The sequence below is a fragment of the Podarcis bocagei genome (genome assembly GCF_964188305.1).
Source record: "Podarcis bocagei genome assembly, chromosome: 14".
In the NCBI taxonomy this organism is placed as follows: domain Eukaryota; kingdom Metazoa; phylum Chordata; class Lepidosauria; order Squamata; family Lacertidae; genus Podarcis; species Podarcis bocagei.
In genome coordinates, this window is record NC_138139.1 from 17,916,589 (window position 1) to 17,941,094 (window position 24,506).

General features: G+C 44.9%; 1 protein-coding gene across 6 annotated transcripts in view; it reads right to left on the reverse strand.

Moving 5' to 3' along the window:
* Positions 1-24,506, reverse strand: part of IL16 (interleukin 16) — a 72,975-nt gene that overhangs the window by 3,032 nt on the left and 45,437 nt on the right. For all 6 annotated transcript variants that reach the window (XM_081171022.1, XM_081171025.1, XM_081171023.1 and 3 more), the window contains 9 exons: positions 20,525-20,657; positions 17,033-17,120; positions 15,107-15,588; positions 11,467-11,605; positions 6,391-7,477; positions 4,789-4,975; positions 2,039-2,140; positions 1,009-1,258; positions 260-385 (listed from right to left, as the gene is read on the reverse strand). In XM_081171022.1, coding sequence (XP_081027148.1) covers positions 260-385; positions 1,009-1,258; positions 2,039-2,140; positions 4,789-4,975; positions 6,391-7,477; positions 11,467-11,605; positions 15,107-15,588; positions 17,033-17,120; positions 20,525-20,657 — 2,594 coding nt within the window. The remainder of the gene's footprint in view (positions 1-259; positions 386-1,008; positions 1,259-2,038; positions 2,141-4,788; positions 4,976-6,390; positions 7,478-11,466; positions 11,606-15,106; positions 15,589-17,032; positions 17,121-20,524; positions 20,658-24,506) is intronic.

Genomic DNA, 24,506 nt, shown 5'->3' on the forward strand with positions numbered 1-24,506 from the left:
AGGGTCAGAGGAGTTTAATACATCCCTGGGTTGAGCCTCTATGCCAAGGGTGGATAACCTGTGGCCCTGCAGATGTTGGACTACAATCCCATCATCCCCTACTGTTTGCCATCCTAGCTGAGACTAAAAAACCAACAATATCTAGAGGGCCACAGGTTCTCCGTCCCTCCTCTGCAAACTAAAGATCCCCTTTGTGAGCATCACAGTGTCTACAGTTTGAAAAAGAATAACGCTCAACTATTTTGCTGCCATTGCATACCTTTAAAAAGTCTGTTGACAATGATAGGCTTATCTCCGTTGATGGAGCCTTTCCCTCCTTCTAAACTGAAACCCAAACCTGCAGATGTCTTCTCCAGTATAACTGTGAAGATCAGGTCTTCAGATGCTGTGTGGAGAAATAATATCGTCAGAGGGGGATGTGTTGGTTTGGATGGGCTGAAGCTCAGTGGTAGAGAGCGTCCGTCTCCAAGTACACCTGGGAAGAATCTGGCCCCAGCAGTACTATGTGGCCCCTGGAAGGTTACCCAGAAGGGAATGTGGCCCTCAGGCTGAGAGTTCACCATCTCTGACCCCAGGGCTTTTTTCAGCCGGAACTCACCAGAACTCAGTACTGGCACCTCTCAGGTGGGCGCCATTCCCATTACAGTGGTACCTCGGGTTACATACACTTCAGGTTACATACGCTTCAGGTTACATACGCTTCAGGTTATATACTCCGCTAACCCAGAAATAGTGCTTCAGGTTAAGAACTTTGCTTCAGGATGAGAACAGAAATCGTGCTCTGGCGGCACAGCAGCAGGAGGCCCCATTAGCTAAAGTGGTGCTTCAGGTTAAGAACAGTTTCAGGTTAAGTACAGACATTCGGAACGAATTAAGTACTTAACCCGAGGTGCCACTGTATATGAGAACAAGGGAAGGCTTCATGGTGGGTTCTGGCACCTCTTTTTCTAGAAAAATAGCACTGACTGACCCTACTGCTTATTTAAGCCTTGTTACCAAATAACTCACTGGACTCCATTGAAGTTTCACTTCCTATAGATACAGAGGATGTAATGGACACATTGGGGCTCCTTTCAGCCTCTTTGGGTTTTCTCGTGACGATGACTGCCAGCTTCGGATGCCGGGCATTTCGCAAGATCTCCAGTGCTTCGTTGTGAGTGGTGCCTTTGAGCGACTTCCCATTTATCGATAAGACCTCGTCGCCTTTCTGAATAGTTCCTTCCTGGTACGCAAGCCCACTGGGGAAAACTCTGTGGACCTGTTAGACAACACAATCGCATGCATAAAAGAAAGATGTGTGGCATTTTCAATTTGACATATCAGACTGACATGCATCCTCCATGAATTTGCCAGATCCTCTTTGAAAGCCATCCAGGTCTTGGGACCTGCAAACTTCCCAACCCAAATTAGCAAATCTGTCCCATCTCCACACATTAAAAAAAATAATGGAGGGTGTAGGAAGTCATTTAACTTGCAATGTCCCTGCCAGTGCTGACCCAATACATTTTGCTGCCCGAAGCTCAGGATCTTGCTACAGCCAACAGTCAGATGCAATCATAGACTTGGAAATCTATGCTCAGAAATGTTATAATTTGCTAATGAGCGAACTGCGTTCTTCATGCCCATAGCTCTTCATATGCCTTGGGATGAAAAACCTAACAGAACAAGATTGCTTCTGGAAGAGGTGGGAAACCTCAGACCTTGGAGCCAAATGCGGCCCCCAGGCTTCTCTATCCGGCCCTCGGGAATCTCCACAGGGCCACACCCCTCATCAGTCGTGCACCATGCCCTCTGCAGATGCTGCTGTCTGGCTAGACTGTGTCCTTGAACTGAGCCTGTTGAAATCTCTGAGTTTTGTATAACCGGAATATTGCCTATCGCATGTACAAAAGTAAGAGCTCCACCCACTTTTGTCACTGGCCACACCCCTTTTCCTTTGGCCCTCCCCACCACTGGAATGTAGCTCCCTGGGGAGGTCGTCCATGAGAGAATGTGACCTTTGGGTTGGGGGGGGGGAATTAACCCTCCGCTAACTTACGGTAATGGCTTTGTTTTCTAGGTCTACTCCGCCTGCCAAGCTGAAACCAAGACCAGCGCCTTCTTCTTTGTGCAGAATTGTGACATGAATGTCGCTGAGTTGCTGTGCAAAGGGAGAACAAAGTGGACCTCAGTCAAGGCAGTGGCAGGATGCACACACAATGGGAAGAGGAGGGATAACAGCCAGAGTGCCTATGCTCTCAATAGCGGGCTGGGGGAGGTGATTCCATAGCAGCTCTCCAATGTGACAAGCTTCTTTTGGCTGAAATCTCCTCTTCGGCTCATTAAGGGAGCAGGAGCCTTCCTTTGCAAGAAGATTGCTCTGTGTGTGGGCACCCTTGCGGTGCCAGTGAAGCAGACTTCATAGAGGCTTTAGCTTTGCCACGTTTGCCAATATGGAAGGTCAAGGGTAAGGAAACCTGTGGTCCTCTCGGGGATGGTGGACTCCAGCTCCCATCATCCATGACTCTACTGCCCATGCTGGCTGTGGCTGATGGGAACTGGAGTCTGGATGACACCAGGTTCCCATCATCCCTGCAGCCTATCTCCCAGTGGTGTCTTTGCTGCAGAAACAAGCAGTACTACACTGGTGGAAACAGAGCCACAACCTTTTGTTGTGGAGGTTTGGCTGGGCAGACGGAACTTCATGGAATGTTTCTGGAGGTGTTCTCCCCCCCCCCCTTACACTCTTTCTCCCATCACCTCCTTCCTTTATCTGTTTTGGGCACCCACACAAATATTCCTTTATCTGTGCAAGTGCACCTTAAAAATAAAATAAAAAGTCCCATGTCTACTCATATGTAAGCACTACTGAATTGAGTGGAGCTAACCCCAAGGTAAGTGGGGTTGTTAGGATTGCATCCAAAGGGCAAAATAGAGCCTTATGGGGTTTTATTTTCATTTACTTTGTAATGCTGAGGTCTTGCACAAGAATGATATTGATATGACTGTTTGTCTATAGAGATCTTGTGCACGACTCTTTATCTGGGCTTATCAGAGAAGGGGTGGGTGAAGTACAGTGGTACCTTGGGTTACATACGCTTCAGGTTGCAGACTCTGCTAACCCAAAAACAGTGCTTCAGGTTAAGAACTTTGCTTCAGGATAAGAACAGAAATCGTGCTCCAGTGGTGCAGCAGCAGCAGGAGGCCCCATTAGCTAAAGTGGTGCTTCAGGTTAAGAACAGTTTCAGGTTAAGTATGGACCTCCGGAACGAATTAAGTACTTAAACCAAGGTACCACTGTAGAGGATAATTTGGCCTAGGCCTCAAGTGCAAAGCAGGTCTCCAATTTAAACACTGGTTTGTTTGTTTGTTTGTTTGTTTGTTTGTTTGTTTGTTTGTTTTTTGGTATTTGATCAGCATTTCAACTTGTGCATCAGTCCAAAAGGTGACAGACTCTATCAGCTTAGAGCTGCAAATTTAAGCAAATAAGAGACGTGCTTTCGTAAAATACTTTGTTGTTGTTGTTGTTAAGCCATATAGATTATATTGTTTTTCTGTGTCATTATTATTATTTATTTGCCTGAACAGCTGAAAGTGGCCCTCTGGTTCTCCAAGAGGGCCTGCTCTTTATGCCTTCAGAAGGCGGGAGTTGGTGGAAATAGGCACACATGCATTTTAAGCTGTTAGAAATAAAACGGCTAGGTTATGCTCAGGTAAGGAGCAAACAGAAGTACTGGTGCTGTGTTAGAAACCAAGGATGATTCAATTAGGGTGACTAGGGCCCTTCTGTGCCACCCACAGCCTGCCCCCACCTGCCTTTTCACTCCCAAGCAGTTCAGGGAGTGGCATTGTCCATCAGCTTGAAGTCAACGAGGAGAAGGATGAGGACAAAACTAGATCACACTGGCTCCTCCTGTCATTGGCTGTGGCTGCACCTGTTGGGCTCCCTACCTTCCAATGGTCACCAGCCCCCGCCGCCAAAACGTCACCCCACACGTGACAACCGTCCACCGTTTTAAAGTACTCTAACAACCTTCCACACCAGTGGTGGCTTGCAAGGCATATAATAGGTCGCTTCTATGTATCAATGGGATGCGGATGGCGCTGTGGGTTAAACCACAGAGCCTAGGAGTTGCCGATCAGAAGGTCAGCGGTTCGAATCCCCGCAACGGGGGGAGCTCCCGTTGCTCGGTCCCTGCTCCTGCCAAACTAGCAGTTTGAAAGCACATCAAAGTGAAAGTAGATAAATAGGTACCGCTCCTGCAGGAAGGTAAATGGCATTTCCATGCGCTGCTCTGGTTCACCAAAAGCGGCTTAGCCATGCTGGCCACATGACCCGGAAGCTATACGCTGGCTCCCTCGGCCAATAAAGCGAGATGAGCGCCGCAACCCTAGAGTCGGCCACGACTGGACCTAATGGTCAGGGGTCCCTTTACCCTTATGTATCAATACTTAGATGCTCCAATACTTTGGCCACTTCATGAGAAGAGAAGACTCCCTGGAAAAGACCCTGATGTTGGGAAAGATTGAGGACAAAAGGAGAAGGGAACGGCAGTGGATGAGATGGTTGGACAGTGTTCTCAAAGATACCAACATGAGTTTGACCAAACTACGGGAGGCAGTGGAAGACAGGAGGGCCTGGCATGCTCTGGTCCATGGGGTCACGAAGAGTCGGACACGACTAAACAACATGTATGAAATGCTCCACAGTAAGAGGAAAATCCAGCCCTGGTCCTAACCCAATAGTTGAAAACCACTGAACATGGATGGGGTTGGGGAAACTGGAAGTGTCCATAGCAAAAGACTTACCTTTAACGTTGCCTCGTCTAAGGACTTCACCTCCTCCATGAGTTTCTCCAGTTCTTCAGGGGTGAGCAGCGATATGACGGCCTGTCCTGAGGAGGCGCCTAAAGGTTGAGGAGAAGAGCACTCCCTCATGTTTCCCTCCTTTTCGCTGCCTGACCTACTTGCCTTGTAGTCTCTCAGCTCGGAGAGGCTGTCCGATTGTAGAATAGGAAACAAGAAACACCATATTATGATAGTAAACTTTCCCTGTGACCCATCACACACCAGAGGCTGTTGTGTCTACTGCAGTGGGTTTATTATGAATGTGCTTTTCATTCCCAGAATGACTTCGATGTCCAAATTCTTTTAGCAAATACGTACTTTTTACATTTATCAAAGTAAGCACAAAGGACCTGATCCAAATTGGAACTTGGGGTGGGGTGGTGGGAAGGCTTTACCCCTCCATCGTCCCCCTCCGGCCTGATCCAAATTAAGTCCCCTTCACCTGTTCTTTGCATTGGAAGAGATTTTCTCTCATAGGTCCATGTGGCACTTTTCTACCAACGCAAGCTGCAGATGTGGCAGGGGTGTGTGGTTCTGATCTGCATTGGGGGTCTTGTGCCTGTTATTTACTATTTTAAAAATCCATTCTCACACTTGTTCAATGATTCTTCCCCCAAAGAATCCTGGGAATTGTAGTTTGTTAAGGGCTACAATTCACATAGCGGTTTAACAATCAGTCTGTCTTCCCAGGGCACTCTGGGAACTGTAGTTCTGTGAAGGAGACAGGGATCTTCTAACGATGCTCAGGACCCATAACAAACTACACTTCCCAGGATTCCTTGAAGGAAACCGTGACTGTTTAAGGTGGTACGGTACTCCTTTAAATATATAGGGCCGATGAGGCCTTAGAGCCATTCATTTAAACGGATCTACTCTTAGGGCTAACATTGGATGCAAAACGACAAAATCCCCAAAGAGATGTGGCAATGAAGTGTGGGCCACTCCTCTCCCCCTTCTGAACCTGAAAATATTCAGTTTTTCCCAAACTTGGGTCTCCAGCTGTTTTTTTGACTACAGTTGCCATCATTCTTGACCACTGGTCTTGCCAGCTAGGGATGATGGGAGTTGTAGTCCAAAAACAGCTGGAGACCCAAGTTTGGGAAACGTTATGAATGAAACTCAGAGTAAACACTGATTAAAATGTGATAGGGAGATCAAGCCAGGATATGGGACCCAGAGGTGTCTTGTGGGGGGCTGTCATCTTGAAGGCTTGACAACCATATGTCAGGAGTGCTCTGATGGTGTTTCCTGCTTGGCAGGGGGTTGGACTCGATGGCCCTTGTGGTCTCTTCCAACTCTATGATTCTATGATTCTATGATCTGCCCATCTCTGGCCTAAACTGTAAAGTACCTGTAAAGTACCTGTAACTCTCCATATGTTGTCGGAGGGTTCCCTCATCCCTGCCCATTGGCCATGCTGGCTGGGACTGGTGGAAGATGAGAGTCCACCATACACCTGAAGGACCCTAGATCCCCAATCCCAGTAGAGCAACTGATGGCACGCAGGAAATTGCTCACTGATCAGAAACACACATTTAAAAATACCAAGTAGGAAGGTCTTACTTAAGAGAAAAGCTGGTATCCGAAGAATGAGCTTCATGGGTCTGCACGAGAGTTGTCCCATTTTCTTCTGTTTGGGGGGTTGGTGACCCATTGTGTGGCCTCCGTGGGTTTTTCCCAGAACACAGCGGGGACTGAGGAAGGGAATGCAACGATTTCATTAGCGCTGATGAGAAGTGGTTGCTGATGGAATAGATCTTGCTGCATTTCTCCCCGTCCATTTTCTGCATCTCGCAAGATTGGGCCGCGGTAAGTGGGAAACTCCGGGCTCTTTTGCTGGGTGCTTTGGCGACTTGTGAGATGGGCTCCGTGCCTTGTGATGGTGTTGATGTCAAGGAAGATTCAGTGGGGATACTGCTACATGCTTTTGGACTCGGGGCACAGTCTCCTCTTGAACAAGACAACGAATCTAGGCCAGTGGCATCCGGATAGGGCTGAAGGTGGCTGTGTTCAGGACCTTGAAAGTCAACACTCTCACTGGGAACTTGTTTAGGATGAACTGCAGCCGAGTTTGGCTCCCTCCTACTGGAAGATCTTTCGTTCTGCATTGATAGAAGTTTTCTGTTTCCTCTTTCTGGAGACTGAGGAGTGCCCAGACTCTCAAATGAGCTTATTCTTTGCTTTATTGACGACCCTCTAGGCGAGGCCCGGATTATCTTCGAAGTAGAACCCACTTCGTTGTCAGAGACGCTCTGGTGCTCAGTGGTGCTTCTGACGGCTGCTGCATCAGAATTTCCTTTCTTCAACCCTTTGAGGCTCTGACGAAACCAGGCTGGCTTAGGGGCTACTGGCGGCCCTTTCTTAGCAAAGTCGCCTTCATCGGATGACCTGGGTGCCTTTGAGTCCCCCTCTTCCGTGTCTGATCTCTGCAGGGCTGCTTCTGAGCAGCTAGAGGTTTGGTTCCCTTCATTTGCATCAATGGTTGGGTGCAGGTTTAAGGGGCAGCTGCCTTCTGACATGCTGGGGTTAAACAAGCTTTTGATGCAGTCCGAAATTCGAACCCAAGGGTCTTCAGTCGTAGCCTCAAGGCTATAATCTACCCGTGCCTGCCTTCTGAGCAAAGGCCGTTGAGTTGGTGAAAGAGTCTTCCCTGTATCGGGGAAAAATGTGATTTAACAGGAACATCGTGCATTCCTGTAAATGTACCATAATGGTTAACAGTGAAGAAGGGATGTTCATTTCATTCCAAGATTTCACACAGATAGGAATCAACAAGTCAATTTTACTGTCTTTAAGTTTCTCATTGTTCTAGTCTCAAGCTTAGTTCTCATTTCCACATCACTTTGCAATTTCTTTTTTAAAAGCCCTTCTGAAAATTCATTAGAGTTTTAGTGTGAATTTCTCCTAATGCACACATTTCTGTATGCAATTTTGCCCCATGTGTGCATTTTTGCCAAGCACTTTCCCCGAATGTAATCCTTTGCTGTCTGTTACTTTCATTAATCTGTGCGTTTTTATGCAAACTTTGCCCCCCCCCCCCGAATATGCACTTTTGCACACATTACCTGGCTGAAGAACTGCATTGCAAAACTGGGAGAAGTACGAATTTAAAAGGATGGCTGCGTTTCAGTTTTGTTTCGGAAAATGTGAAATAGATAGGTTTGCCTTTAAACACAAACTGAATCAAATTTCCCTGTCCCCCGATGCATAAACCTGTGGCCATGGTCACATAAGATTTCTACGCTTAAAAAAAATATTTAAAAATATATTGACTTATATATTTTTAAATATATATATTGACAGTCTCCCCGCTGTCCCCGGACCTGATCTGAAGGCGGGCGGCGGGGAGAAGAGCGCTTCTCCCCGCTGCCGGCCTCGCAAGTTCCGGGGACAGCTGGGAGGTGCAGCGCGTCTCCCCGCTGTCGCCGGACCTGATCTGAAGGCGGGCGGCGGGGAGAAGAGCGCTTCTCCCCGCTGCCTGCCCCACAAGCTCCGGGGACAGCTGGGAGGCGCAGCGCGTCTCCCCACTGTCCCCGGACCTGATCTGAAGGCGGGCGGCGGGGAGAAGAGCGCTTCTCCTCGCTGCCTGCCCCGCAAGCTCCGGGGACAGCTGGGAGGCGCAGCGCGTCTCCCCGCTGTCCCCAGACCTGATCTGAAGACGGGCTGCGGGGAGAAGAGCGCTTCTCCCCGCTGCCAGCCCCACAAGCGCCTGGGGGGGGCATAACAATTTTTCCCTTTATTTCCCCCCAAAAAAACTTGATGCGTCCTATGGGCCGGTGCGTCCTATGGGGCAAAAAATACGGTATACATTCTAGAGATGATTTTCTTGCTTTCTTTACTCTTTTTAAATTTGAGTCAATATGATTGTAGAGTTGAAAGAGATTGTTTGTTTATACACCACCCCATCTACTAACCCAAGTTGCAAACACAGTAAAACAGATAATGATGCAAGCAGGGCAAAAAAATGTATATATTTCTTCCCCTGGTTCCCCAATGTTTCAACAATAGCTCCATTCTGCAGCCGAGTTTCCTGGCCTAGAGCTGACTACTGAAGCAGCTAAATGCAAGCCATGACTTCCTGATAGAGTGGCTGCCGCTGATGTCTCCCATAGCCCCTGTCTCTGGTGACAGATGCAGGAGGTACTGGAGGAACAAGGATGTTGCAAGCCTCTCTTCTGGTTCTCAGACCTAAATCTGCTAGCTTGAAATTTTCGCCCATTGCATTTTCCAGAGAGAAGAGCAAGAATCAAAGGATCTCAGTCCGATTCTATCTGAGCGACCCTTGAAATTGCATCACAATTTATTATTATTATTATTATTATTATTATTATTATTATTATTATTACAAAATCGCTTCACAAACTCACAAGGCCACCACAAGGGGGCGGTGAGGTGAGCTCTCCCTCAGCCCTGCTTCTTCCGTGGGACAGGCAGATTTCAGTTTACAACAGTTTTCTGAAGCTGTGTCTGAGCTACTGTCCTCCCTCCAGTCTAATGCAACAGGAAATGAACGAAAGTGCCATGCCTGAACGCTGCATATATTTTCATTTGGGGGCCATTTCATTTTACTGAATGAGCAATGCCCTCTAGCATCTAAGTTAAGGCTACTTCATTTGAATAAATATTCATTATAATATCAACTCAGCTGCTTATGCCTCCTCTAGGTAAAGGTAAAGGGATCCCTGACCATTAGGTCCAGTCGCGGACGACTCTGGGGTTGCGGCGCTCTTCTCGCTTTATTGGCCGAGGGAGCCGGCGTACAGCTTCCGGGTCATGTGGCCAGCATAACTAAGCCGCTTCTGGTGAACCAGAGCAGCGCACGGAAATGCCGTTTACCTTCCCACCAGAGTGGTACCTATTTACTTACTTGCACTGGTGTGCTTTCGAACTGCTAGGTTGGCAGGAGCAGGGACCGAGCAACGGGAGCTCACCCCATCGCATGGATTCAAAGCGCCAACCTTCTGATCGGCAAGCCCTAGGCTCAGTGGTTTAGACCACAGCGCCACCCGTGTTTCTCCTCTAAGTTTTACTTATTTTTTAAAGAAACATAATACAGCTCTAGTATCTTTGGTGGATAGAGAGAGTGGTCTAGATTTTTCTAATTGCATTTAGATTTTTCTGTGCCACTTCTACTCCAACAGCCCTCTAAGGACCTCAGAACAGTGAGCATGAGAACAATGTAGTGAGCTAGGATAAAGAGAACATTATGGTTCATATATCATGGTAAGCCAGAGTATGGCTTACCATGTATGCACAGATGTCTTGGCTCCCATTTTGCTCCTCCCTGGGTGTTTTGGGTTAAGGCAGGATGAGAAATAAACCAAGATTTATGCATTTATACACCACTTCCTAGTAAATGTTTATGAAGCAGAGTAGAAAATAAATATCAAAATAGCAGCAGGTATATTAAAAATTATGTATGCGGAACAATCTCCGAAACAGATCTTAAAAGCGCCATATCACAAAAGTCTGCACAAAACACGTCGTAAAATAAATGAGCCGTCCATTCCTCAAGATCATGTTCCACTTTTGCTGTCATTTATCTTTCTACACCAAAAGTTAGCTGTGATTAAGGCTGCATTCCTAACAGTGCCAGATTTATGTATTAAGCTAAACAAGCTATAGCTTAGGGCCCCACTCTCTTGGGGACCCCAAAAAATTTAAAGGGAAAAAAAAACTGGAAGTACATTTCCAAAATATAAGATAAAAAAACATAAAATAAAACCTACAAACTGCAACAGTGTTTTGTGTTGTGTAGGCTCCTATGCTGTAAGTAATGAGCCCCATCTGCTCCCTAAAATATCACTGGTTTGCTCATTTCTATATATAGGGTGCCTGCATTCTGTATGGACTGGTTGCACGGCTTTAGATGGTTTTAGATACCTATTAGGTCCATAAATTACCATATATCAACTCAAAAAACAGCAACAATTTGTTGTTGGCAAAGGACAACTGGACATATAATGGGCCCCATTACCTTCAATAGCTTTAGGGCCTCATCAAACCTAAATCCAGCCCTGATTTCTAAGGCTTGTGACTCAGGTTACAACTTAGCTTGGAACCAGTCCCACTGAACTCAATGGGGCTTGCTTCTCAGGGGAGATGCGCAGGATTGCACAGCAAGGCTGCAGTCCTGTGCAAAGGTAAGTCCCACAAGACACAGTTCCTTCCATGCATTGGATTCTCCTGCAAATCTCATCGAAAGCAATGCAGCTTTGATTCCCTACACACTTACCTGGGAGCAATCACCACTGAATATAGTGAGACTTCCTTTAGAAGTGTGACTACTTCAGAGCAGATGTGTATAGGAAGGACTGCACTGGCTAGCTCACCAAAATTCATTTGTTCCACTGGGATTTACAGGGCAATCCTATACACACCTAGTCTGCATAAGTGTGCAGTCTTGTTCATAATTTAACAGATAGGTAGCCGTTTTGGTCTGCCATAGTCAAAATAAAAAAATTTAAAAAATTAAAAAAAAATTATTTAAGGTGCTACTGGAAGGAATTTTTTTATCATAATTTAACATTTGCATAAATTCACAATTTAACACGGAGCAGAAATTTCCTTCCAAAATGAATTCAGTTTCTTTGCTGCGGTGAGTACAAGTGATGTTTGTCATCATACAAGGAAACATACCTTTGCTGGTCTTTCTGTCTTGGGATGAGGCTCCTACACAGGCATCTGGCTGCTCTGAAGCTCTGGGTACTAAAGAGCTCGCAAAAGCACCGTGAGTGACAACTGTCTTAGTTCTCTGCCACAGCAGATCTTCTGCTTCCTGTGGAATAAACAGGAAGCTCAAGTGTAATGAGGCCCGGTTGCACAAAACTACATTCTCTGCACCCACAAGCTGGCCCCTGCTCTCTAGAATGGCAGCGAAACACTTACGCTGGGACTCCTAAGGAAGAATGAACCGATAATTAAGGATGTCCCCAGATTGCCAATATTTTCTGACAAGGATTCCAGTGCATTCTGGGAAATTTAGGGTTGTGCAATTAAAGTGGATTATAGCTCAGAATAGACAGATAAGTCCTTTTTTTGTTTTGTTTCTCCCAGCTTCTCATTCCTTCAGTCATCAATTCTCCACATTTCTACATCAGTTTAGATTTGTTTTTAAAGTCCTCATGAAAATTTATCAGGATTTCTCTTAATATGCGCCTTTGCAAGCAGTTTCCCCCAATTCAGTGAATTTTAATTTCACTAATGTACGTATTTTTATCTACACTTCTCCCAATATACACAAATTTTGTAGACATTTGGTTAGAGAACTGCACCACAAAATTCAGCTTCAAAGGACGGATGTGGTTCCTGTTTGCATATTGTGTAGGAACGTGCAAATTACATACGTGCACATTAAAATCTCAATCACACCAAATTTCTCCCCATGCCTAATTTAAACTGTTCTACTGTCCTAACACAACAAATCCACTTTTTTAAAAAATGACTTTCTGCAATTAGGAAAGTGACAGGGATATGCATTGAAAAGTGTGGAATGAACAAATTATTGAGTGGGAAGATTTAGAAACACTCCACAAGCAAATCAAGATGAATAGAAGATGACTAATCACAGTCATATAGCAGCCCTGCAAACAAATCAAAGTGAATTACTTGATAAAGACTGAATATGATTGAACGTTTACATAAACTTTTTAGGATGAATGACCAGTGATAAGGGATGTTGCAATCCAACATCTGCAGGGCACCAGTTTGGGGAGGAAGGATCTAAAGCAGGGTTTCCCAAACTTGGGACTCCAGCTGTTTTTGGACTACAACTCCCATCATCTATAACTAGCAGGAACAGTGATCAGGATGATGGGAATTGTAGTCCAAAAACAGCTGGAGACCCAGCAGGTTTGGGAAACCCTGATCTAAGGGGTTACCCTTCCTCAGTGACTTATAGGGTTAAATATCTGTGGATGCTACTGGTGCATATTTGAAGGGTGGAAGACAAAAAATCATACCTACAAATTTTTACCATAATTGGCGCTTAATTTTTTTTTTATCATTCTGCAGCGTTTCATAAGTTCTTGCAAAACTTTGTACCAGTGATATATTTGTTTTGCTTGCTTTGCATATATGCTACCTGGTACTTTCCATTGTTAAGCTCATGATATCTAAAAACTAGTTCCTTTTTCGCTGAAGCTTTGTATACTTGTGCAAATGTACCAGAAGAAGCGTGCACTCACAGGTCTCTTGGGAATCAGTCAGTCAAGGGCAGTTTGATACATTGCGCTTAAATCAGCCTTTTTGTAAATCCCACATACAAATAGCCAACACCGTAGACTGCATAGCACCCATGGCCCCAGGCATCCACAGTTGTGAGACCAAGCTACCATCTTTGTGAATACAGATCAGGTCAGACTGAAGACATTGTGACTATATGTCACATTGTCCTTTACATAATTCACCTAGGCATAGAGTCCTTCACTCATTTCAGAATTCTCTAGGTGGTCAATCAGATTATTTAAGAATTAGATGGCTGCTGGCAATGCAGACAAGTTTGTGACCTACAGTATAGGGTAGCGTTATGCACCCTGATCCAAAACAGGTTTTAATACCAAGGAGATTTTTAAAATTTAAATGATTTGGGGAGAGTTTGCATTGTCATTGCCGTTGGCTACCAGAAATAAAAACCTGACAGTTTGCACCTCTAAAAACCTGACAGTTCGCACTAAATGAGTACTTAAGTCTGTCATTCAGCTGCTTATTAACTCATTGTCAGGGATGGAGTCAGCACAAAAGAAGCAGAACTCAGTTGTCAGTGAAGTTAACTCTTTATTCAAGGAAACTCGGCAACCCTTCCCAGTAGGTCTTGCACCTATGGAGCAGTTGCCAGGAATGCAGGTCCCTGCCTCCCACCTTTTCTAAGGCTCCTCCTCTCTCAGATGTTTCCAAGCAATCTCTGCACATCTCTGACCTCTCATAACTGTGTGAGTTCTTGGAGACCAGGGGTGGAGGAGAGATTGTTGCAGCAGGAGAGGGAGACTCCCTGGATTCTTCAGCAGTCTCTTGACTCCCATCTTCTGCTTCCGCCTGAGAGTCTGAACTGTTCCCTTTCACTGGCTCTTCCTGCTCACTAAACCCTGTTACCCCTTCAGCATCCAGCACCTCCTCCCAATCCTCTCCCCCTCTGACCTCTCCTCAGTGTCCCACCACCAACCCTCTGGTTCTGAGCCTTCCTCCTCTGGGGTTTCCCTTGGGGGTTCCCTGGCTGGTGCCTTCCTCCACTTCTCTTCATCCAGCCAGTCCCTGACACTCACCCATCCATTTGCTTGCCTTTTCCCTTTCACTTTCCCCTAGTGTGGAATCTCACGTTCCATCTTCCCACTCTTAATGGGAATGCAGATATTTCACCAGATCAAGCCATTGGTCCATCTGGACCAGTATCAGTTGCTCTCCAGCATCCCAGAAAGAGTTGTGCTCAGGTCCTGCTTAATTTCTTCCCAACTGTTTACGAAGCACTCTTCCCTAATAATGCATTTGTGTGTGTGTTATTTTCACAAATACAGTGGTACCTCTGGTTGTGGATGGGATCTGTTTCAAGCTCCGGTTAGATCCCGAGGTTTCCGCAACCGGTGGTGCCTGTTCTGCGCACACATGCAGCGCAGTAAAGCACATCTGCACATGCGTGCATGGCGAAACCTGGAAGTATACCTCTGGGTTTGCCGCGCGTCTATCATGAAGGATACATAACAAGAGGTGCAAGTAAGTAGAGGTACCACTGTATATGCATTTATCAGACCACTTAATTTAGCATGTGCATTTTTGTACAAATTACTTGGTTAAAGAACTACAGTCATACCGTGGGTTACAGACACTTCAGGTTGAGTTTTTTCAGGTTATGGACCACCGAAACCCGGAAGTACCGGAACGGGTTACTTCCGGCTTTTTGCAATCGCGCATGCGCAGAAGCGCCAAATCGCAACCCACGCATGCGCAGACACGCAGCTGCAGGTTGCAAATGTGCATCCCACACGGGTCACATTCGCGACCCGAGCATCCACTGTACATTGTGAAATTTGGAGAAGTGTGAATTTCAAAGGACACCTCTGTTTTGGTTTCAGAAAGTGTGAATTGGATAAATTTGCTTTTAAAAGTGAGCCGAACTGAATTTCTCCCCAGCTTACCCATTGACATCACTTCTGCCCAGTGAAAGTGGACCTTCTTCCTAGTCCGAGAGTCACTGCTCTTAGAAGGTGTGGATTTTACCAGGGAGGTAACATCCGCATTGTTAAGACTCCTATTTTTGTTGGCTTCATTCCCTGGGAAGTTGTCTTACCTGAGCGCTGGAAGGAGGTGGGCTCCCGTCCCCTTGCAGCTTGGGCTTCTCTTTCGCTTCCCTGCTCGCCTGCTTGCTGCTGGTGCAGTCCTGCTTGAAATATTTCCTCGGCGGAGGTTTGGGCTTTGAGGACCTGGGTTTCCTAACAAGGATCTCTGCCGACCTTTTTGTATTTTGCAAGAGGTGACCGTCTTCTTTCAGCATTGGTGGAGAGGAATCCTTCTCCAGGCTTGTTCTAGAGGAAGAATACAAGGAGCCAGGCTGTCTTGTAATTGGTACATCAATGCTGTGCCCTTTTTCTTTCATATCAGCCAGCTGGTAGGGAAGGCCGTTGCCACATGATGGCCTGGGGTTGTAACTGCTGTCGCTGCTGGAACGGATCATAAGCTTTTGGGAGCGGTGGCTGGAATGAGCATTATTCCTCTCTGAGTATTTTTCACATGGAGGTCTCTTGTGCCAGCTGTTCTCCAGGCTTTTAACACCTGCATTCAAAAATACAAACAGTTTTTGAGTGAGGAATAAGACAATAACCAGAATCTAAACACCCACACAACTAATTCTGTGCACCTGAAGAAGCTCTGGAGTTATTCCAAAACCACAACAGCTTCCCTGCATGAGCTGCACTTTAAATAAAAGAAATAAAAAACAACCCCAAACCCTCTGGGTGACTGCAAATTTCAAACCTACATGGCAAAGCCAGTGCTTTTTTTCTGGAAAAATGATGGGGAAACTCACTACAAAGTTTGTTTGTTTGTTTGTTTTGTTGCAGGCCCAGTCACAGTGCCCCCCCCCCACAAAGCAGAGGAAAAACCTGTACAGCTGCAAACTATAAACATTTCCAAACCATATTTTCAAAGGATCTGCTTACTTGGTGTCTCTGGTGACAAATACGTGACAAAAAGACACCATTCTGCTGCAAAGTCCAGCAGGTCTCAGTGGCTCTTCAAAGAACTCCCAGCTGATGAGCCTTACAGAGCCAGTTCATCATGGGATATGATTAATAATAATAGTAATAAATTTTATTTATACCCCACCCTCCCCAGCCAAGTGGAAGGCTGACACCAGGTATAAAAACAATTGATTGAAATACAACTTAAAAACAAGATTAAAATACGACATTAAAACATTAAAATGCAGCCTCATTTCAGTAGGAACTCAAATCAAAAACTTGGGGGGAGGGATGAAAACGTCAAGTCTTCACCAAGGCCAACTATCCAGACTGGTCCTACGTGGGCCAGAAAAAAGCCAGGGAAGTCCCCAAATAGGAGTTCCATCACAGAAGGAGAAAGGAAAAAGGAAAGAGAGGGAGGGGATCAAGTTGATTCCAAGCCAAAGGCCAGGCAGAACATCTCTGTCTTACAGGCCCTACAGAAAGAATTCAGATCCTTCAGGGCCCTGGTCTCATGAGACAGAGCATTCCACCAGGCCGGAGCCAGTGTTGAAAAGGCCCTGGGTCTGGTTGAGGCTAATCTGACCTCCTTAGGGTCCGGGACCTCTAGGGTGTTACTATTTATGGACATTAAGGTCCTCCGTGGGGCATACCAGGAGAGGTGGTCCCATAGGTATGAGAGTCCTAGGCGTGATTAAGGCTCCTTCCACCCTTTCGCTGTGATTAAGCAGGCATCCCCCAGCAGGTGGATGATTTTCTAATGGTGGTCCAAATTCTCTCCCACAAACATGTTTCATGGGGAAAGCCTGGGATCTAGAGTGATGCTCCTCTGTCCAGCGGTGGTCCTGATATCTGATATTGCCAAACTCCAGAACTTTCAGGGGTGAAGGCGCACCACATATGATAGCAGGACCGTCTGGAGCTACATCCCCTCCAGAAAATGGGGGAGATGGACTTCGAGATACGATTCAAGTGGGCCAGCGTCAGAAACTGCATTCAATTTTTAATAAATTCTAAACCAATTGGGATTTCCTTACCTTCTGTCCGCCACTGGTACCTCTCCCTTTCAAACTTGTTGCTCTCCACTGCTTGTGAAATAGCCTCCTTTAGCTGCTGTTCAGAAACCTACAAAACGTCACAGATCACAGAGCTACTTGTGGAAGCTGGAAAGTTTGGCTAAAGACTGAATTTGGTTCCCTTTTCCTGAATACCTTTCTTACACAAAGGAGCCCCTTTTCACTCAAGTTTCTGTTCGGCGCTTTATCAATTTTCTTTTTGTGATTTGTGGAGTGCGGCTTTTCCCCCCTTCATTTTTTTGCCCACAGTGTATTGCCTTTTTTTTTTTGCTTCAGAATCATGGAATCATAGAATTGTAGCGTTGGAAAAGACCGTGAGGATTATCTAGTCCAACCCCCTGCAATGCCGGAATCTTCCCCCTAACGTGGAACTCAAACCCAGAACCCTGAGGTTAAGAGTCTCATGTTCTACAAATGGAACTAAGCTGAAATAGCACAGTAGAGCAACAGAGACATCACATGAGGTCATTGACTACATAGCTTGGCTCAAAGAATATGTAGGAGGTTTGGGGTTTTCTAATGCTGTATTTGACCTGATACTTGCAGCATACATAAAACCCAGAGAGTTGTATCTAGCTCAGTTATACTCAGAGTAAACCCACTGAAATTTATAAGACTAAAATGTTGTTGTTTAGTCGTGTCCGACTCTTCGTGACCCCATGGGACACGCCAGGCACTCCTGTCTTCTACTGCCTCCCGCAGTTTGGTCAAACTCATGTTAGTAGCTTTGAGACTAAAATAGCCCTGTCTTTTACTTTCAATGGGTCTCCTGTGAATAGGACTAACACCAGATAAAAATCTGTCTTGATAAGAGGGTGTCTTTTGGTGACATACAGCATTTCCTTTTCCTGCCACCTACATTTTGGGGACCCTGAAACTTGAACTGTTATGGGGGCCCCCTCACAACCAGCAACAAGGTCTGGGTAGCCACCATTATGTTCTTCAGTTGGGTTGTTCCACAACAGATCACAATTTTAAAAAAGAAAAGAACTACCACATGTCTGATTAAAACTGCTGTACTGGATTATCTTGCAAGTCAAAGTCACTGTTGTGAATAAAAATTACCTAGGTGAAATATACTCGGAGTCGAGAGTGGATTTCATGCTCTTTATTCAGCTCATAGTGGTGAGGAGGAATGGAAGTTCCCCCACAATATCTGCTTTATCTACATAATTTACATAATGGGCTGCACGTGATTGGCTAATTCCAGGATTCTCCTGTAGGCCAATCAGGTTGTGGATTCACTTCCACCTGGAGCTGGATTGGGTGGCTCCTGCGGACCAATCAGACTGCTGCATTTTGGATCCTATTGTTCTAGGACCAATCAGACTGCTGCATTTTGGATCCTATTCAACTCAGTACATAACACTAGGCCTTATAGTTTTTGTGTTACTGCGACATTCTGCCTTTACAACATCTGCACTACTGACTCTCAGACTTTGTTGTTGTTGATATATATGTACCATAAAAAGTTAATCAGTTTGAGATGTGAGACTCAAACTGGGTTTACTAGACCAAAAATTCTTAAGCAATGTGGACTCAAGTTGCTTCTAGGGCCCCTCCAGGATTGGTGCCCCCTAAGCTTAAACTTCATTAGTTTCAAAGTAGATCCATTCCTGGCCACCCGCTATCAAGACTGAAAATGTCTTATATATATAGATTGCTAGGAAACAATTCTAAAGTGAAATCATTTGAATAACTGCTTTCTTTTTTTACATCCAGGAAGCTAAAAGCCACCAGATAACAACATGTAAAGCATCTGAGCTGCTGCTTAATGGCACTTCGCTCATGAGGATTAAAGACAAACAGTAAATGCAAATGACTGTACATAAACCCTGAGCACTTACATTTTAAAGGAAAAAAAGACGCTGTGAAGAACACCCAATTTGCAGTAGAAGAGAAGCTTCACCTTTTCCACATCCGCCACATAGAATTATAGACTTGTAGAGTTGGAAGGGACCCCAAGGGTCATCTAGTCCAACCCCCCTGCAATGCAGGAATGTCAATGAAAGCATCCATGACAGATGGCCACCCAACCTCTGCTTAAAAACCTCCAATCTTAGCTCCTTTGCTTCTTCTCCATCATGGGTGTTCCCAATGCATGTTGTTAGCAACCCTAACAACAGGGTTGAAGCATCTGGGGAGCGACTACCTTGGAAGGTAGTGCAACCTCCTCCTTTGGAGGTTTGTAAGCAGAGGTTGGGTGGCCGTTCTGCCTTGTATGATCTAGTCGAGAGTCTTGCATTGCAGGGAAACACTGGTCTGCAAGCGGTCCAACTGGAGAACATCCTTGACCAAAGGTGTCATGGGCTCTGAAGATGCTCGAACTCAGGACGCAAGGGAGAAACATGATAAGAGGAAGGCACACTTGGCAAATCCACACTGTGATCAACTCCTGCCCAGAAACCTGTGTCCCCACTGTGGAAGGACGTGTGGGTCCAGAACTGGCCTCCACAGTGACTTGCGGACTCATTGTTGAAACCGTGTTTATGGAAGACAATCTTACTCGGCTACAAGCGATCGCCAAAGAAGAAAGAAGAAGAAGGACTAGATTACCCTTGGGGGTCCATTCCAACTCTACAATTTTACAATTCTCTGACTACAATCATCACCTCCAACGGTTGGCTAAGTTGGCTGGGGGATCTGATGGGAGTTGTCGGTCTAACAAGGTTGATGATCTCTGGGCTCTGTGTGAGCTTGCCCCATATGGCATCCCACCAGGGCCAGATTTAGGTTTGATGAGGCCCTAAGCTACTGAAGGTAATGGGGCCCTTTATATGTCCAACTGCCCTTTGTCAACAACAAATTGTCACTGTTTTTGTGTGTTGAATATATGCCATATGGTAATTTATGTACCTAATAGGTATCTAAAGCCATTTGCACATAACAAAATACAGTGGCACCTTGGGTTACAGGCACTTCAGATTACAGACTCCGCTAACCCAGAAATAGTACCTAGAGTTAAGAACTTTGCTTCAGGATGAGAACAAAAATTGCGCAGCAGCAGCGTAGCAGCAGCGGGAGGCCCCATTAGCTAAAGTGGTACCTCAGGTTAAGAACAGTTTCAGGTTAAGAACGGACCTCCAGAACGAATTAAGTTCTTAATCCAAGGTACCACTGTATGTATTTTATCAAAGTGCATCCAGGTTTTTTTTTCGTTTAATTTTTTTTGGGGGGGGGGCTCCAAGAGAGTGGGGCCGTAGGCTATAGCTTATTTAGCCTATACGTAAATCTGGCACTGTGTCCCACCAGAACTGCAGTTGGGATATCTTCCTGAGCAATAAAGAGTTGAAAACCAGGCCTGGACTATCAATGCCACACCAAACCCAGGCTGTCCATTGGGGCCTCTTAGACAGGAAGAGCTATAAAAGGTAACAAGGTCTTCCCGGTTGTGACTCCATGGCTCAGTCCTGACACTCAAGCATCATCAGAATATGGAAGCTTCAAGCTTACCTGAGGATCGGGGTGTCTGCTGATGATAATCTGCACAGCGCCAGGATTGCAATGACTTAAAACTGCATGGACCTCATTAAGCGACATGTTCTGGACCGATGCCTCATTGATTTCCACTATTTCATCTCCGCACCTTCCAAAATGGATAGGGGGGGAAATTTACATATTTCAATCCGGAAGCCAAGATGTGATTACCGGTATTTATTTTAGTACACATTTACAGACCCTCCAAATGTCCCTGTTTTCAAAAAACAGACCCGGATTTACAGAAGCCATGGATTTAAGCTTGTCAGTGCAACTTTCCCACTGTTTTGCCAAACGTAAGAGTTCTTTAGGCAATAGTGGAGGGAAGTTCAGTGGTTTTATTGAATAGCAGACTTGAATACATGCACAAAAGGCAGCCTTTTAAGAAAAAATAGCATAGCATGAACAAGATAAACTACTTCCCTATTCTCCTATTGGGAACACCAGCAACTGATAATGCAGACCCTCCAAGTGTCCCTATTTTCCAGGGACTGTCCCAGATTTACGGAAGCCATCCCAGTTTCTGATTTGATCCCGGAATGTCCCCCTTTCCTTAGGACATCCCTGTTTTCATCGGAGAAATGTAGAAGGATATGGAGTTATGTGACCCCCCCGAGCCAAGGAGTTTACTAACTATATAACCTTTAGAAGACATCTGAAGGCATCTGTTTTAAATGTTTTATGTTTTGTTATGTTTTTATATATGTTGGAAGGTGCCCAAAGTGGCTGGGGCAACCCAGTCAGATAGGCAGGGTATAAAGATTATTATTATGGAATAGGACGTCCCTATTTTCTTCAGGGACATGCTAGAAGGTATGCATTTACAGTGGTGCCTCGCAAGACGAAAAGAATCCGTTCTGTGATTCTCTTCGTCTAGCGGTTTTTTCGTCTTGCGAAGCAAGCCCTTTGACGGATTAGCGGATTAGCGCTATTAGCGGCTTTTAGCGGCTTATCGGCTTATCGGATCAGCTGATAAGTGGCTTAGCGGCTTAGAAAAAGGGGGGAAGGGGAAAAAACCCGCAAGAACTCACAAGACATTTTCGTCTTGCGAAGCAAGCCCATAGGAGATTCGTTTTGCGAAGCACCTCCAAAACGGAAAACTCTTTCATCTGGCAAGTTTTCCGTCTTGCAAGGCATTCGTCTTGCGGGGCACCACTGTACTATTGATGGCCTAAATCAAGGCGGTCCAACTTTTCATACCAAGTGAGCCACAATAGTATTTTAACCCAGAACCTAGGGGTTCTGTTGTAGCCTTGTTGTGCAGTGGAGGTGAAGAGCAGGGCCAAAATTTGTTTTTGCTTTTTTAAAAAAAGATTTTTAGTTATACTTTTCAAATTTATACATTTCATTAGTTTTGCAATCAATTTCGCATTTCAAAATTTGACTTCCTTCCCCCTCTTTCTGCAGTTCCTTAAATTTATTTTTTTAATCTCTTCTGCATATCCAAATTCATTTGACTTGCTCATTAAATTTTCTGCTGTAAATATATACTCTTATAAGACTGCAGGTTGTGACAGTAATCCTGCTAATGTTTTTATCTGTTTACAATTCATCTGTAAATATTCAAAAAACCATTTCTATTCTTTTATAAAAAGTTTGTTATCTTGATTTCTCATTCTTCTGGTAAGTTTTGCCATTTCTGCATATTCCATAAGTTTTTTTGTATCCATTCTTCCTTTACTGGGACTTCTGCTTCTTTCCACCTTGGGGCAAGTAACGTCTTGCTGCTGTAGTAGCATACATAAATAAATTTCTGTACAATTTAGGTACCATATTTTTTGCTCTATAAGACTCACTTTTTCCCTCCTAAAAAGTGAGGGGAAATGTGTGTGCGTCTTATGGAGCGAATGCAGGCTGCGCAGCTATCCCAGAAGCCAGAACAGCAAGAGGGATCGCTGCTTTCGCTGCACAACGATCCCTCTTGTTCTGGCTTCTGAGATTCAGAATATTTTTTTTCTTGTTTTTCTCCTCCAAAAACTATGGTCTGGTGCGTCTTATAGAGCAAAAAATACGGTAGTTCTGTCCCACAAGGCCAAAATTTGTCGCTCCAGTTTGTTAAGGGTGCTGAGGGATGGTAGGAGACTACTGTTCATCTCACAGAGCTACAATTCGCTTTGTATCAACCCCTCTTTCCAGGGAACTCTGCGAATTGTAGCTCTGTGGCGGGAAGAGGAGCCTCATAAGAACTCTCAGTGCCCTTAAGAAACTACAGCTCCCAGAATTCTTTGGGTTAAAGTGGTATTATCGTGCTTTAAATGTATGGTGTAAATGTGGCCTAGGTGGCCTACAATATACCGTATTTTTCTGTGTATAAGTCAATGCTTTTTGCTTGAAAAAATAGGGGAAATTGGGTGTTGTCTTATACGTGGATAGTGAATGGAGGGGGGACATGCGATTAATGGCAGCAGCAAGCAGGAGATTGGCAGCGGCAACTGGGTGGGTGGTTGGTGGCTGCAGCAAGGCTTGCTGGTGATTGGCTGTGGCTGAGGCTATTGGGCAGGAAATTGGCAGCTGTGGCAAGGCAGGCAGGCAATTGGTGGCTATGGCAAGTGGGCGGGTGGGTTGTTGGTGGCAGTAAGCAAGCAGACAATTGGCAGCTGCAGCGAGGTGTGCGATCGGCAGTGGCTGCGACAAGTGATCAGCAGTGGCGGGCAGGCGGGTGAGCGATTGATGGAAGTGACCTCCCCCACCCCCCAAAAAGCTAAACAACTTCATTTCTTAATTTCAGGTTAAAAAAAAATATTGTTGGTGTGGCATACAAAGGATGAACAAGTTAAATCCGTGATGATAGACTGGGCAAGAGATGTGGGACATAATATAGTGTTTGAAGATTGGGAGAGGTTATGGAGGAAAGGGGTCATGTTCACTGCATGTACAGTGTTAAAGGAAAATATTATGAAAATGATGTATAGATGGTACTTAACCCCTGTAAAATTGGCAAAGATATATCATAACAGTGATAATTTATATTGGAAATGTAAAGAAAAAGAAGGTACCTTTTATCATATGTGGTGGACCTGCCCCAAGGTGAAAGACTTCTGGGAGAAGATTTATAATGAATTGAAAAAAATGTTGAAATATACGTTTATTAAGAAACCAGAGGCCTTTCTTCTTGGAGTAACAGGTTTGGAATTGCCCAAGGAAGATGTTAGACTGTTTTTGTATGCCACAACTGCAGCTAGAATTTTGTTAGCTAAGAATTGGAAAACACAAGAAGTTCCAACAGTGGAGGGATGGCAGATGAAGATGATGGACTTTTCGGAGCTAGCCGACCTGACTGGAAAAGTCCGCAACCAGAAGGACAAGGAGTACCAGGAGGAATGGAGGAAATTTAAAGACTATTTAGTTAAATATGTTAAGATAACTTAATTGGGAAAACTTGCAAATACCAGATAGGCTTAGGATTTAAATATGCAATGTTAGAGAATAACATGTTTAAAGTCAAAATGAAAAGAAAAAAAGATGTTAACTGATTAAGTTAATTTTATGAGAAAATTAGTTTTGGAAAACTGTTACAATGATATACACTGAAATTTAGCTAGGGGGATTTGAGGAAGTCAAGTAACAATGTTACTAAGATTGGATTAAGTATAACTAAGATCTATGTTTGTTTGTTTCAAAATTTTGGAAAATCAATAAAAAAAATAGGGGTCATCTTATACATGGGGGCATATTATACACGGAAAAAAACAGTAATTCTATTTTCCTCCCTTTTGGTCTCTCAGTCTGTAATGGGGCAGAGGGAGATAGAATTAGGTTGCAAATGACTATGTCCCAGAGGGCTGCCTGCCCAGGAGAATATCCCCGAAATACACAGCGTGTGGAAGTCGTGCAGGTCTGAAGAACCCGTTCATCCTTCACACTTTGGTGACTTTTACAAACTTTCTTCTGATGCGTCTTTAGCTGCAACCAGACCTGCGGTGTGTGATTTGTCAAGTGTGTTGCACCCACAGTTTCC